Raw genomic sequence first — 16,819 nt, forward strand, 5'->3', positions numbered from 1 at the left:
TCAGCCCAGTCGGTCAGCCCACAAGCCCACCAAACCCCCGCCCCACCATACCGTGTTCAATGTGGGTTTACCTATGTCTGCCACCCCATTCCACGTGTCAACCAATGTCTAACCCAAGCCCCAACCCAAGCCCCACCATACCCCATGGTCTAAGTACATGTGTAAATAGCACCAACGTTCCTAAGCTACTTGACAACGGCTCACTAAAAAATTATAGACAAGCTTGAGCTCATACGGAGTTTATTAAAAATTTTAGTCTAAGTGGCATTTTATTTAATAAAAACAAATATATGTTATATAAAAGTATTATTGGACGTGTAACTTTATAAAATTAACTAAATAATACATATTACACTATACATATGTTGTAACCATTATATGTACACTGAAACAAGCTGAGCTCAAACTTAATCATTCACGAATCAAATATGATATTTAAACATAGAGCTTAAAACGAGACAAATCCAAACGGAGTCACACAAAGCATTGAGATTTTTAATTATTATTATTACTATATATACAAATGAGAACTTTGTCAACCAATGGTTTTTCAACTTTTTATTTTTATTTTTCATCTCTTAGACTTTATATAATATACACTTATAACTTATTTAGTTTTTTACGAAACAATACCGTCCGCTCTTTGTGGATAGTCCACTAGTTGTATATACAACTAAACTTAGGATTCACATCTCTTTCCTCATCTCCAACCTCATAATTACACTAATACTCACTATATTTTCTCCTTTTTCAATTAAATGATATTTTTTTATACTTATATTATTATGTTTTCTCACTTCTTCATTCACAACCAGTTTCAAAAACTATTAAAAAATTAATACGAAGTGTCCCCCAATATACATATGAACATTAACATTTTCTTTCTCTTTCACTCACAAATCACAATCACTCACAACCAATTTTAAAATACGTAAAACCCAGTCACATAAAATTGTCGAATGAGATGTGAATGCTCTTAACGGCTAGTCATGTAAATACTTTCACCATAAAAAACGAGACAAATCCACAACGAGTCACACCAAGCATTAAGGTTTTAAATGTACATCACAACTAAACTAAAGGGCTAGTTATGTAAATACTTTCTCCATAAATCCAAAAAAATTGTAACAAATTGCACCATTCGTCACAATAAAGTCACAAAGCGGCGTTTCTCTCTCGTCGTATTTGTAGTCTTTTCCACCCTTTCATACTTATCACCAACATACCACCATGGGAAGAAAGCTCGATGCTCTTCTTGGCCGGAAATTCAAAACCTCCAAGTTCAAAGCCACGGTTAACCTCGCGGTTTCACGCGTAACCGTTTTAAAAAACCAGCGCCAGGCTCGGCTCGCGGTGGCCCGCTCTGATATCATCCAGCTTCTTAACCTCGACCACCACGAAAACGCTCTTCTTCGGGTACTTTTCGGTTTTCATTCTTTGTAAAATTGGATTGACTCATTACAGCGCAGCTTGTTGCCCGTTTACCTGTCATTCTTTTTTATAAATATAGTGTGTTTAATTGATTATGGAATTATTGTTTGTAACAGGTTGACCAAGTGATTAAGGAGCAGAACATGTTGGATGTGTTGGTAATGGTTGATGGTTATTGTCATGTAGTTTTGCAGATGGTTAATCTTATAGAAAAAGAAAAGTATGTACTCTTTAAGCTATTTTAATTTCTTAATTAATTATTAATTATTAATTTTTCAGTCGGTTATTATTTGTTACTTTTTTTTTTATTTCTAGTTTTGCTATCTGAGCGTGTTTGAGGAGTTTGTTTGCCACATGAATATCTGGCTTTTTAAACTGGAACAAAAAAAATACTAAAAAACACTTATCATTTTGCTAAAACGCTTAGAAATTAAAGAAAAAACTTTTAATTTCTATTTTATTTATTTTAACAATGAAGGAAAAAACTTTTAATTTGTAATTTATTTTTAACATTTTGGGCAAATTTAAATCAGGGATTGTCCGGATGAACTGAAAGAAGCAGTATCAAGCTTGCTGTATGCAGCTCCGAGATGTGGAGAGTTCCCGGAGCTTCAAGAGGTTCGCGAAATCCTCACGTCGCGTTACGGGAAGGAATTTGCTCGTGGCGCGATTGAGTTACGAAGTAACTGTGGTGTTAATACAAGGGTAAGAAAACAGAGATTGATTGATTCATATGATTATAGTGTGTTTTTTGATTTATAGGCGGTTAAGAAGAATCATATACGTTTTTAGATGTTTTTGAACTTATTTTGGTTTTAGGGAGTCAGCTAGTCAAAGGAGATGACTCATCTTTTTAAGTTTTGCCATGTCAGCATATTCAAGAAGTTCGCTTGCCATGTAAATAATTGTGTCACCTATCATGGACGTCGAACTCCATAAAAATCTAACCACTTTAAAAAAATCCAAAAAACACTTATCATTTTAATTAAACACCTAGAAATAAAAAAAAATAACAATTTGTGTTTTTAATGTTGATTGTTTTACATCGAATGTGTTTTTGGTGGTGTTAGATGATACAAAAACTGTCACCACGACAGTCGAGCTTGGAGACCAGAATGAAGGTCTTGCAAGAGATCGCCGTTGAGAATGGCATCGTTCTTAAATTCGAAGATTCGTCTCCGGTGGTTAAAGAGGTAACCAAATCAAATCCTATCAAAATTTAATAACGTTTAAGTTCAGGCAAATTATTTTTGAAAATCTTGATAATATAAATTTACAGTGGTATAGAGAGGTTTATTATTCAAGAACAGGGAAAAGTAAGAAAAATTATACAAGAAAAAACCTATTCTAGCTAGATAGGTTAGTAAAAGCCCAAAACAATATAAGCCCAATAACTTATTACGCAAAGAGCACCAATGATGTGTGCTTTTTGCTCGTCCGCTTCTAATGTGGAAGGTCCCCGGACCTCACCACTCGTCTACAGTGGCGAAGTTTGAAAATTTTCATCGGGGGTCGGAAGTTACCGGATCTAAAAGTATATACCTAATTTTTTTTATAAAACCGGTGGGTCGAAAACGTATATACCTAAAAAAATTTATACGAAACATACATACATAATACTACTGAGCAAAAACTTCAACCCCCCCCCCCCCGCCCCTTCATAGCTTTGCCCCTGCTCGTCTGGTAACATTGTAAAGTTCATCCGGTTCGTAACAAGGTTGGCAGTCCAGACCTCCAACGGACTTCTTTTGTGGGGCCCCCACTCACACAGTCACATACATATATTAATATTTTAATGGGGTTTGTATATTGTGGGAAAACCGGGGGTTTTTTTAAACAGGTTTGTAAATTTGATGTGGCACTGAGGTGTCAGTTGTGGGGGGTTTTTGAGGTTTGTACATTTTGGGTGCTCTAATAGATAATTTATGGTTTTAGGTGGAGGAAGAATCTACACAAAGTGTTTTGGACGATGAAGTTGTTGAAGCGTTGAGTTTTTCTGAGTCTACAAAGGGAAAGAAGAAATATAGGGACGTAGAAGACGCTGCACAAGCCGCGTTTGAATCCGCGGCCTATGCAGCGGCCGCCGCCAGGGCGGCCGTGGAGCTTTCTAGATCACGATCATTCGGTTCAGATAACCCCGACAGCCCAAACTCGCGGCCAAGAAAAGTACTCGGTTCAAACAATGAAAAATCAAAACTCTGGATGAAAAATGAGAAAACACTCGAGTCTGAATCAGAACCCGAACAAGAGGGTGAAATAAAAACACCGAAGAATGATTCGAATCCATTGGTGAAGAGTATGGTTTTTGATGAAAGTGACAATGAGATTGAGAACGAACAAAGAGATTATTCGTCAACAAAACAAGTAGAGTTTAAATCTGGAAACACCGAATCAGGATTTGGGGACGAGTTGAAGATACAACAACTAGATTTGACGAAGAGGCCGATATCTGTGAGGACTAGACGAGTGTATGGACGATGACGAATGTTATAGGGTGTGATTGTGTTCTATGTTTTTTTTTTTTTTTTTGTGTTTTAATTCTGTTATTATGTTCTTTGGTTTTGAGAGACTGATGTTTTTTTCCTAAGATTGTTGTTAATATATGTTCATTTGTTACTAAAGTTGATGTCATTTGGTACATTTGACAAAGGTTTTTACATACTTAACTAGTTGATGTCATTTGGTCATATACTACATTTGATAAAGGTTGACTGAACATCTAGAAATATGTTTGTATATGCATGATTCTCGAAAGCCACACTTGAACGCTATCAAACACGTCGTATATTTCATTCAAGGCAATTATACTCTTAGTGGGTGTTTAAAAACATGTCATTCGATCAAGCAGTGACGAAGCTGGGGGGGGGGGGCGAAAACGTATATACCTAAAAATTTCTATAGAACCGAGGGTCGAAAACGTATATACCCAAACATTTTACTTTTTAAAAAAACCAATAAGTCAATAAATTATTTCAAACTCAATCCCAAACGCCCGTTTAATTATATCTTTAAAATTACTTCTAAATTTACACCACTATCCATAACTACCTAAAAAAACATTTATTACACAATTTGCTACCACTAAGCTACAATCCCACAACCCTTTTGGTGATCATGTAATAATAGTTTTTTCTCTCTTTTCTTTTTCTTTTTTATTTTTGCCTGTGATATATACCGGATGGTAATAATTGGAATTGGATTAATTACTAATTAAGTTATTTGGTGTTAGCTATATCTAATTTGACTAATGAGGTTAACCCATAGTGGCAAAAAGAAGTATTAAAATTGAAGTTTTCGAAAGAATAACACACTTGTGTCATTTTTGTTGCTTCTAGAAGTTTAGTAAACTTGTATGTGTTATGTGTGGCTGCTTGTTGTGTATAAAAACGATTTTTTATTCCAACTTTATGGCCGCTAATATGTTGACTTAATTGTGATAATAAGAATAAACAATAAAATTATAGCATTTAATCTTAAAACAAGAGAAAACAATAGATTGTTTATTTTAAATCTATACTATATAATAAAAGAAACCTGATTTGGGACACATGTCGCTCATTGAGGGCATCAATAATTTATTGATAAATTTTAATTTTTAAATTAAAAAACTATTGTATTTTTAAATACATATTGAAAATAATATCATACGTCATATCGAAAATCAATTATTAAGTTAAACAAATATTTCGTAATAGTTGATTAAAGTCAAAAATGAATTTTAAAAAAAACTTTATATTAAAAAATATAAGGTGTTTATTTAGTGTTTATAGGATATTATGTAATATAGTTGATTAATATCAAAAGTTTAAAATTTTTTAAAAACTTTATAACTATACTATATAATAAAAGAAACCTGATTTGGGACACATAGGGCATCAATAATTTATTGATAAATTTTATATTAAAAAGATTTAAATATTATATTAGAATTTTATTTTGATTGTAAATCTAAAATCTAAAATGTGTTTTAAATCTAATCTATAATTTATGGATTTAATTTTGATTTGAAATTATTAAACAAAAACCCATAAAATTAATAACCATTTAATCAATTTCGTAAGTTTTACTTTCCCTTCTAGAATCAAATTAGATTTTTGTGATAATTAAAGTTTTGTCAAGAATATAAAAAAATCATTATTCAATATTCAATATATTACATCAAATATTTAGAATTAAACTCCACTTCATTCTAATTACTAGGTATGTTTTTTTACTCTTCAAATGCTATGCATATTATCTATGTCACATTGAAAACATCATTTTTTTTAGATAAGTTTACCATGTCAAATAAGTACTATGCATATTATCTATGTCACATAGAAAACATCATGTATTTTTAGATATAAGTTAGATATATATGTTTTAAAACAAGGTAAACTCTTAACATACATATTTTTTCCTATTGTAACTAAGATGTAGAGGTCTGTGAAAGGTATCTTTACATTCAGAATGTCATAATTTTTTTTTTAAATTTAGATTTACTTAGTTGTCGTATAGTGTCTCATGTCTTTATTTTTATTTTTTTCACTTATATATATGTTTCATTGGTTCAATTGTACATGTAAAGTATTACACTATACATAGTATTTTCTCAACTATAGTTAATTGGTTTTATTGATTCAATTTTTGTCTATTCATTTACATTACTTTTATATGTCTAGAAGTCCCTTTTCAGACCTTTCAAACGGTATGGGACATATACATTATCAATAGTTTTTATTGGTTTCCTTACTAATTGTGGTAAAAGTAATTATTTCGTACAATTCATATTGGTTTATAGCTTTGAATACGAGCATACCTTATATTAATGTTAATGATAGCGAAAGTGAGGAAACTATATTTGGATGGTAGAAAATATAATATTATACCAACATTAACCCGTCAGAATAATCTATTATCAAATAAAATCAGACATGTTACCTTTGAACAAGAAAATGTCACAATAAATATTAGTATTAGTACAAAATTTTAAGTTCCTATGACAAATCCTAAAACATATCAATAGTTTTTATTGGTTTCCTTACTAATTGTGATAAAAGTAATTATTTCGTACAATTCATATTGGTTTATAGCTTTGAATACGAGCATACCTTATATTAATGTTAATGATAGCGAAAGTGAGGAAACTATATTTGGATGGTAGAAAATATAATATTATGCCAACATTAACCCGTCAGAATAATCTATTATCAAATAAAATCAGACATGTTACCTTTGAACAAGAAAATGTCACAATAAATATTAGTAGTAGTACAAAATTTTAAGTTCCTATGACAAATCCTAAAACAAATAACAGATTATATTATTATGAATGGCTATACAAACTTCAATATTTATTTCGTATTTGGTCTGCATATTACTCTATATTATATATATTTAGATCATATTATGAACATATTTTTTTATTCACATTATAATTATGATTCACCTCGTGTATTACACGGGACAATAACCTAGTATATTTATATGACAGTGTTCACATCTGAATTCACTGCCATTTCATTGTGTAGCTGCAAATTGAAGAAATAAAGTCATTTAGAAAAAGCCAATATAAATAATATTATTTACATATTTACATACTATTATTTAGCAACTATTTTATGTTTACATACTACTATTTAGCAACTATTTTATGGATAATGATCTAATCATGTTTTCAGGGGTTTTTCTAAGAGAGTTTTGATTTTTTATTTTTAACCTTCAGTTTTCATTTTTAGAAATTTTAACCTCATAAAAATTGTTTTTTTTTTTTTACTTTAACCAATTTTTTTATTATTATTTACAATTAACCTCATAACTTTTTTATTTTTATTTTTGGTTCTCCATACTTTTCATCTTTTGCAAATTTTCGTTTTACGTTTCGTTCTAAATTTTGCGAGTTAACATAGTGCAAGTGCGTGTGTGGTTCAACGTTTGTAAATTTCGTTCTAAATTTTGCGAGTTAACATAGCGTAAATGCGTGTGTGGTTCAATGTTTTTACATTTCGTTCAAAATTTTGCGAATTTACACGACCAATGTGCATGTGTGGTTCAACATTTTTATGTCTATTTTTTCCGTTTGACAGTTGCGTCCCAACACACGGGTCCTAGATCGACTTAATTATTGTTTTCTATATATTAAGTTTCGGTTCTAATCAGAATGTATGATTGTTTGACCCATATTATACGAGTCATAGTACTCGTGAGGGTGCAAACCACATTCTATCAGGTCTCCACTTAATCTAGCAAACCGTACCTATTCTATTATAAGTTAACCGGTCCAAGTCATATGACTTGAATAAGACCCGTTACATTCTAATGGATCATAGCTCCGTCCATTCTAGATTAGGAGCCTCCAGTAAATTGCACCTGTGTTTGTTATTTTGATTTAAAGGCTGTGCTTAACATATATCTTTGGATTGTAAAGATAGAGCTCAAGTAAATACTCTTAGGCTATTTTCCCTATACGGGTTTAGGATACAATAAATTATTACCGCTTGATCGGGTATGGGATCAATGACCAATATGTGAACTTGAGAGAACCACTATCAACCAAGTAAATTTTTTAGATTTTTTATCTTAGTTTTGTTTATACGTTACTAATATTTACCCAAATAGAAGAAAAAGTGAAAAATATATGTAGATCGACGGGTTACATATAGGTAAATCGTAAACTTCATATATTTATCTACACATGTGTACATTCGCATGCTATATATGGTTTTTTTTATATTTTAACAATAATAACCTTTTAACAAAAAAAAGTTGTAAAAAAATTCAAAAAAGATACTTGGTTGATAGTGGTTCTCTCAAGTTCTCAAATAACAAGTGCGCGTGTGTGTGTTTTTTATAATTATAAATAAAATTTATATTGAATAAAAGTTAGTATATTTATATAAACAGTTGAGATGTGTAGGCTCATGAGACTAGTGATGCTCGATATATCGGGCTTAAACACAACTTTCAAGTGGGCTTCAATTTTGCTTCAAGCTCTAGCTTGACTGCTTGAGCACAATTAAAATCAGATGTTTAGATCGATTCGAATTTCTAGTGACTCGAGCTACTTAACTTCTTTACACCTAAGAGTAATGCATAAGTCATACCACTATTAGTTGTTTTTTTATTATTATCTTTGTTTATAAAGACAAACCATTAAATAGAGGTGTACAAAATATTCGGATCTAAGACCGATTCAAAAAATAATCTGAAATGTATCCGATGGGAAAACCAGATTTTTTGAAACCTGATCAAGTTCGAATTTCAAAATTTCAACCCACTGGTTTTTTTTTCGGATCTTCTTGCATCATATCCAATCCGGACTTTTTGGATCCGGATTTAAAAAATCCGGTTTCTTATTTTTATATGAATCTTTAGTATATAGTTTTGTTATATTAATTGTAAAAATATATAAAGATGAACTTTGGAGAATTTACCTTATTTATTTACTTTTCTATGGTTTTTTAACAAATTTATGTTATATGGTTAATAAAAAACTAAAAATAAATAGTATACGATTTTATGTCATCTGGATTTTCACATTCCGGTTTTGACCATCGTTTGACTTTATGCAGAGCGAATAGGTTTAAAAAAATCTGATTTGTGCACCTCTACCATTAAACATTAAAACCAACAAATGTTTTCATGATTTGAAGTTTATTATATCGAAAAAATGATTATGTATTTACGTCCACGTAGCAGTAAATTAAAAAAAAAAAAGTTCAAGAGATGTACTGGACTTGAGCAAGAATGCAAGATTGCTTATCCGGTTCATGTGTAGAGTCCATTTTATAACGTTAAGAGCCCAATTGGAAAGAAGAAACTTATAGAACCCATTTTCTATCCGTTATTTTTATAACAAGCCCATATGTTTCTACTCCCTTTGGAGATTGGAAACGCCTGAACTGTTGAAGAAATATGCGTGAGAGACATTTAGGGTGTTAAAGGTAACATGACATATTAAATGCCTGTGTTAAGGGGAGTTAATTAGTTGTTAACATGTTAATGGGGTGTTAAGAGCTCGAATTAGTTTTTTTTTTTCCCTTTTTAAACCAAAAGCCACTAATAAATAGTGTTAGGCGGAGTTAACAATGTTTAACAATTTCTTAGGGTGAGGTAAAGTGAAATGAGGAAAAGTGAGATGTGTGACACCTAGGTGAAGTTGAGAAAAGTTAAAGTATTCCCAAGGCCTATATTCTAAACCATTTTTATTTAAATACATAGGTGTTGTAGTTTGATATCTTTACAAATAATAATATGAAACTATTTACACAGTCCAAGTGAAAACACTTTCTATACATAATAATAATAATCTTAATATATACATATACATATACATGTCATGATAGCAAGTTCATGATTTCATTTATGATTTCTCTTGTTGACGAAGGCTTTGATATGTGAAATCATTTCTTGAGTTTGCATTTGTGAAGGTGGAGATTTGTCAAGGATTTGGAATGCATGACCAACACCTTTATACACCACATGATCTACTTCTATCCCTGAATTTCTCAAAACCCTACAAAATTCCATATTCCTATCTTTCAAAATGTCCAATTCTGATACACATACCATGGTGGGCAAAAATGTCATTCTATCCAACTTATTTGACCTATTTGTCATCGCGTTGCACCATGGATGGTCACGGTTTGCCCCTTTCGGTAACGAGAGTCTCCAATACGTGTCCGAGGCTCTTAGGTTGAGCGTAGAGCCCGGGGGTTGGACCATGAGAGTTTCTGAACCCGTTCTTGATTCACCACCAAAAAAGGGTTGGATAAGAATGTTACCTTTGAAGATTAGTGGTTTTAGATGTGTCCGATTCGCGCACAACCTTAACGCTACATTATGTGCAATATTGCCACCAGCACTATCGCCAACCAAATACACGTTGGAGAAATCACATTGCTTTAACCAACATTTGTTGGAACCGCTTAAAGCTTGTTGTTTCACCCACATAAGTGCTTTTTGTCCGTCCTCATACGCAGCCGGAAGAGGGTTTTCAGGGGCTAAACGGTAATCTACCGACATGATCACGCAACGAACTTCCCTAGCTAAAAGTGCAAGAAATTCATGGTAACAACTCCATGCAGCCGAACCAACACAAAACCCTCCTCCATGAAAATAAACAAGCAAAGGGACCTTCTCATTGTGTTTTGGGACATAAAAGCGTGCCCAAATATTTGTAAACTCGTCGATTATCTGATCCATGCATGTTACCCCATATTCAAGGGGTAACGTACACTTGACACGTGGAACGATCTGGGGCCTTTCCACGTGTCCATCTTTATAAACCCTAATTAAACCACCTATCTCTTCAACTAAAATCCTAGGGTTTTGAGGATTTTTGGTAACTAATGGAAGGCTTAGTGTTGAATGTAAACATATGGTGGCTGTTTTTTTTCTTCCCATTGCTTTGATATGATGTTATAAAACGAAGAGACAGTTTGCAAAGCTTTCGCCCATTGCACCATCTATATATAGGAAATATCTACCAAGATAAGGTTGGGATTCCTCCTTTTTCGAGGGCATTATGGGTACAAAAAAATATGAGAACCTAGCATTTGGATGCCATCATGCCAAACAAATAAGAAGTTGCCAAGTTTCTTCAAGGAGTCAACTTTGATGTGGCTAGAATATTACTAAGCATACAATACATAACACATGCATGCATTACAAATTAAAGTTATAATAATGCATATTAATATATAGTTATAATCTTAGTCACACAATATTTTGACAAAGTTTTTGTTGACTCCCATGTTACATGTGCTTTTAAATAGGAGCGAAATTTCATGATCCCAACCCGATAAAAAAGTTTGTTTTGTATTGGCTAATGGCTAGTCATTTAGCTTCTTTGATAAATATTTTGTGTTGGTTGAATAAATAGTTTTTATTCGGGTTGCATTAAAAATTATATGGGTTGACTTGTCAATATATTCGTTTAAAGTTAGTATGTATAACAAAAAAAAGTATATAATTTATAAGTTCAACTTGCCAACCGTTTACAACGTTATTATAATACTTTGTAACCCATCAACTCATTTTTTTATTTCTTTGCAACTTCGACTCATTTACAAATCATCAACCCTTTTGACCTGTCAGTCTGGATTTGATCACCAGTTCATATTAATGGATCATACTTATTATGTATTGGTTATATGGTTCTAAGTTTTTCATTTGTTAACAATTTTAATTCACTAATCCAAACACATCAACCCCTAACCTGGTTGCCTGCTTGATGTGGTACAATTAATTAACAGCCCTAGTATTTTTATAAATTTAATTTGGATGCTTCCACACGAAGTTGTGCACAACTAATTTATGGCAAATTAGTGGGGTATGCATTGTTGACACAAGGGTACCAAAAAGACAAGCAGAGTTGACATTATTGAAAATGTGTCAAAAGTGTCAAAAGCCAATGAGGCCTAACTTCAATTTTTGTCCCCCAATAACATATCTCCATCAACTTTTAAGCACCCTAACTCCATTAATGGAAGTCTCTCTTGTCTTCTACATCTCTCATCAGTTGTGGACTATATGGTAACAAGTCACAACTCATAATCACTAGTTTTGTTTTATATTGCACTATATGGTAACAGTCACAATTCATAAACACTATGCTTGTTTCATACATAACTTTTTTTATAAGATCGACATGTTTAAACTAGAATGGCTAAATTAGTGCTAACCAGTTTACGACCAATTTATTACAACCATTTTACAATAGTTGGCATACTTATAATTAGTTTAGCTGATTAACTACTTTATTACAACTCACTATAGGTTGTCAACCCACTTGACTCATTTAAATGAATATGTTATACAGATTGTCCTTGTGTAATAAACTACATGCTTATAAGTTGGATTAAGGTTAATATCTTTAATGCGGTAGATATTATATGTGAGTTGTGACATTTTTGGTTTAATCAATTCAACTCGGCAAGCCAACACGATTGCGTCTGCTATATAAAAACTTTTGCTTAATAGCGTTTACACAGTGAAAAGAAGTAAAAAAAAAAAAAAATACCGCACACCACCACCACAACTAGGGCACTACCTAGAGAGGTGCACAACCAACAAGTTTAAGAAGTGAAACTAAAACCGGTATACATTGAAACAAGTTTGAAATTGGTACAACCCGAAGGTTTCTAACTGGTTTATAACCCTTTCCTTTAAAACTATTTAAACCTAAACCAAATCGTTTTTGCCAGGACTATAGCCCACCACCCGACGCGGACACACTTATTCATTCGCAAAAACAAATGCTTTTTATTTAAGATCTGAGTGTGATATTTATGTATGTAAAATATTAGTAAATTTGATTGTTATTTATCACAAAATTTTATAGTTATTTTTGAATTTAACCTTACTAAAACCTATTGTTAAAAACTATGGTATTATGATGATTCAGTAACATGAACAACAAGAACAACACAAAATAGCGACAAAACGAAGTGACAAAATCTTATTTAACCCAAACCAAAAAGGTACCCCCCAAACCCTAGATCTTACAATCGTAAGATCAAAACAAAGAGGAACGATACAACCAGACTTGATGATCATCCACTGATGATCATCTATACCAACAAGTACAGCAGATCTCTCCAACAGATGAGAGAAGACAAAGTACAACCGGAGATACAACCGGAGATAACAAACCCTAGATCTAAACAGAGAAACGTAACAATAATTGGGAGTGAATAATTGAACGAATGAGAGAGAGAGCTGCTTTTATATCAACCAAACCACAAGTTCAATTCAGCACCACAAGTTCTTTAGATTGACAACAATAGACCCTGAAAGTTACAACTCGCCACCTCCAAAATATCTGGCCCAACAAACCTGTTATAACAAACTAACAACTCAAAACCATTAGTAACAACTTAGGCCCACATAACCAGGCCCAACAGATCAGACCACATAAACCAAAATATGAATGAAGCCCAATATCTTTTAACACTCCCCCTTCATTCAATTTGGTTTAAACAAGTCAAACATTCCCAACTTGACACAAAAGTCATTGTGTTGGGTAACACTTAACCCTTTTGTAAAGATGTCTGCCAGTTGATCCTCAGACTCAACTTTATTTGTAACAATGAACCCATTCGACACCTTTTCTCTCAAGAAATATAAATCAATTTCAAAATGCTTTGTACGCTCATGAAATACAGGGTTTGCAGCTATTGACATAGCTGCATTACTATCACAAAATAACTGAATTGGAAGACTACACTTAACATTCAGCTCATTCAACACATTTACAATCCATGTAAGTTCACACGTAGCTGAGCACATAGCACGATACTCAGCCTCCCCAGTTGACCTTGAAACTGTGGATTGCTTTTTGCTTTTCCACGAAACAAGGTTCTCACCCAAAAATACACAAAAACCAGTAACAGACTTACGAGTATCAACACACTTAGCCCAGTCTGAATCTGCATAACATGACAGATCAAAAGTACTACCTTTTTTAAACATTAAACCATTTCCTGGGCTAAGCTTTAAATACCGTAATAGTCTTAAAGCAATTTTCAGATGTGCAGACAAAGGCTTATGCATAAACTGACTTAAGTACTGCACAGCATAACTGATATCTGGACGAGTAATAGACAAATAAATTAACTTACCAATCAACTTTTGATAATTGGTAATATCAGTTAACTCAGCCCTATCACTTTCAGTTCTTTTATTCACAACATGACTCAACTCTATCGGAGTATTCACAGGTTTGCATCCAAGATACCCAAATTCAGCTAACAACTCTAAACAGTATTTACGCTGATTCAAACACAGCCCATTTTTATCATACACAACTTCCAAACCTAGGAAATACTTTAGTATTCCCAGATCCTTAATTTGAAAATTACTACTAAGCAAAGCTTTTACTTTGTTAATCTCCAAATTATTATTACCAGTTACTATAATATCATCAACGTACACAAGTAAGACAACAAACACAGAGGGCTTAGACAAAACATACAACGAATGATCACAAGAACTTTGAACAAACCCTATACCAAGCAAAACATCAGTTAGCTTCTCATTCCACTTTCTAGGGGCCTGTTTCAGCCCATACAAAGACTTAACTAATTTACAAACCTTAGACTCATTCTTGCTATAATAACCTTCAGGAAGAGTCATATAAACATCTTCCGTAATTGAGCCATACAAAAACGCATTATTTATATCTAATTGGTACAATGACCAATTATTCTGAACAGCCAAGCTCAAGACACACCTTATAGTAACCATTTTGACTACCGGTGAAAAGGTTTCACCAAAGTCAATTCCTTCCCGTTGGTTATACCCTTTAGCAACTAACCTCGCTTTATAGCGCTCAATCTCACCATTAGACCGATACTTAATCTTGTAAACCCATTTACACCCAATGGGTTTCCTACCACTAGGTAAGTCAACAAGTTCCCAAGTGTTATTCCGCATTAAGGCTTCCATTTCAAGGTTCATTGCTTCGACCCACTTAGAATCCTTTGAAGCCTCATTATAACAGCTGGGTTCAGTTGACTTACTTAGTTTACTAATAAAGCTCACATTTTCAGCAGATAAACATGCATAATTCACAACTTTATTAATGTCATATTTTACATTACCATTTAACACAAAATCTTGAAACCGTTTAGGAACAGACACAATTCTAGAGGACCGTCTAAGGCCTTCTAGATTTCCCTCAGCTGGGCTGATCTCATCAGTCGACACACCAGTGTCCTCTGCCCTGCCAGTCTCCCTACTACTACTACCTTCTACACCAGATCCTAAGTTATAACCTGAACTACTTGGACTAGGAGTGGCAGACGTAGAGGAACCTGGCTGCTGATCATCACTGACTGTGTCGTGAGAATCAGTAGTACCCTCTTCATCATCGGGAGTTAAAGAAAACTCAGGTGAATTTGTTTCAGTTTTATCAAAAAAATTGACCAAGTTTAAACTGTTATCAACATTAACATCATCATTAATCTGTTTAGACTTAAAAGGATACACATGTTCATAAAACTTGACATCTCTAGAGAAAAAAACCTTCTTCTCATCTATACTCCACAGTTTATAACCCTTTTTTACATTTGAATATCCTATCAAAACACACTTATCAGCATGATAAGCAAATTTATCAGACTCATTCAAGATAGTACTGAAACAAAGACACCCAAAATTTCTAAAATAAGACAGAGAGGGTTTAAAACCAAACATAAGCTCATAAGGACTTTTTCCACTCAACACAGAAGATGGCAGCCTGTTAATAATATACACAGCAGTTAGCACACAATCACTCCAAAACTTCAAAGGTAGGCCACTCTGAAACATTAAAGTTCTGGCTGTATTTAAAAGATGCCTATGTTTACGCTCAACTACCCCATTTTGTTGTGGGGTATATGAACATGAGGTCTGATGTATAATGCCTTTCTGTTTACAAAACACATTCATTTGATTATTTACAAATTCGGTACCATTATCACTTCTAAACATCTTTACTTTCTTTTTAAATTGAGTTAACACAAGTTCATAAAAGTATTTCAAATTTTCAAAAACTTCAACCTTACTTTTAAGCATATAACACCATACAGTTCTAGTAAAGTCATCAACAACAGTTAGAAAGTATTTATAACCTTCATAGCTAGACACTTTGTAAGGTCCCCACAAGTCCAAATGTATTAGATCCCCTAACTCCTTTGACTTATGTTCACTCAAAGGAAAAGGGACTCTAACTTGTTTGGACCTGTGACAAATCTCACAAGGACTATGCTCAACATTTTTAACATCCAAATTATCTTTCAACACAGCCAAAACTTGATCAGAAGGATGACCTAACCTACTATGCCAAAGATCAGTTCTAACAAAACTATTAAAACACAAACTAGCAAAATTACCATCTCTACCAACAAAATACAATCCATTCTCTTGTCTACCAATCACCAGAATTTTCTTTGACCCCAAATCCTGTAACATACAGTTATCTTCATTAAACAAGACAGCTATTTTATTGTCTTTTGCTAACTTGTGAACAGACAACAAATTAACACTATACCCAGGAACATAGAAAACATCTTTTATAATGACATTGTTAATCAACCTAAGATCTCCAATTTTTAACACACTAACACTTGTTCCATTAGGGTGACCAACTTTTAACCCACACTCAGACACATCTATACAATTAAACATGTCCTTATCACTTTTAATCATGTGCTGATTAGCACCTGAATCAACAACCCAATTATAGTCATGCTCAAAACACACACTGCTAGAACAACTCAGAAAACCAGACACACAAGCAGACATACCTCCCATATTGGACTTCTCCTGATCCCCATCAGGCTTTTCACCGACTAAACTCATAAGCTTTGCAATCTGTTCTGGAGTAAAAGGCAAAGCAGACACAGCAGAACTAGAAGGACCAGAA

The 16,819-nt window shown here is 33.1% G+C and overlaps 2 protein-coding genes across 2 annotated transcripts; one reads left to right on the forward strand and one right to left on the reverse strand.

The window, feature by feature from the left end:
- The first annotated feature begins 1,136 nt into the window (after nt 1-1,136).
- LOC118489719 lies at nt 1,137-3,959 on the forward strand. Its single transcript, XM_035987243.1, has 5 exons — nt 1,137-1,416; nt 1,548-1,651; nt 1,965-2,136; nt 2,502-2,624; nt 3,367-3,959. The coding sequence occupies exons 1-5, from the start codon at nt 1,231-1,233 to the stop codon at nt 3,910-3,912; spliced, it is 1,131 nt and encodes a 376-aa protein (XP_035843136.1). The 5' UTR covers nt 1,137-1,230; the 3' UTR covers nt 3,913-3,959.
- A 5,687-nt stretch (nt 3,960-9,646) lies between these two features.
- LOC110925882 (probable carboxylesterase 6) lies at nt 9,647-10,840 on the reverse strand. Its single transcript, XM_022169690.2, has one exon. It carries the CDS (start codon nt 10,813-10,815, stop codon nt 9,769-9,771), a length of 1,047 nt encoding a protein of 348 aa, XP_022025382.1. The 5' UTR covers nt 10,816-10,840; the 3' UTR covers nt 9,647-9,768.
- Nucleotides 10,841-16,819: the final 5,979 nt, after the last annotated feature.

Source organism: Helianthus annuus, unplaced genomic scaffold (genome assembly GCF_002127325.2).
Source record: "Helianthus annuus cultivar XRQ/B unplaced genomic scaffold, HanXRQr2.0-SUNRISE HanXRQChr00c039, whole genome shotgun sequence".
Taxonomy (NCBI): domain Eukaryota; kingdom Viridiplantae; phylum Streptophyta; class Magnoliopsida; order Asterales; family Asteraceae; genus Helianthus; species Helianthus annuus.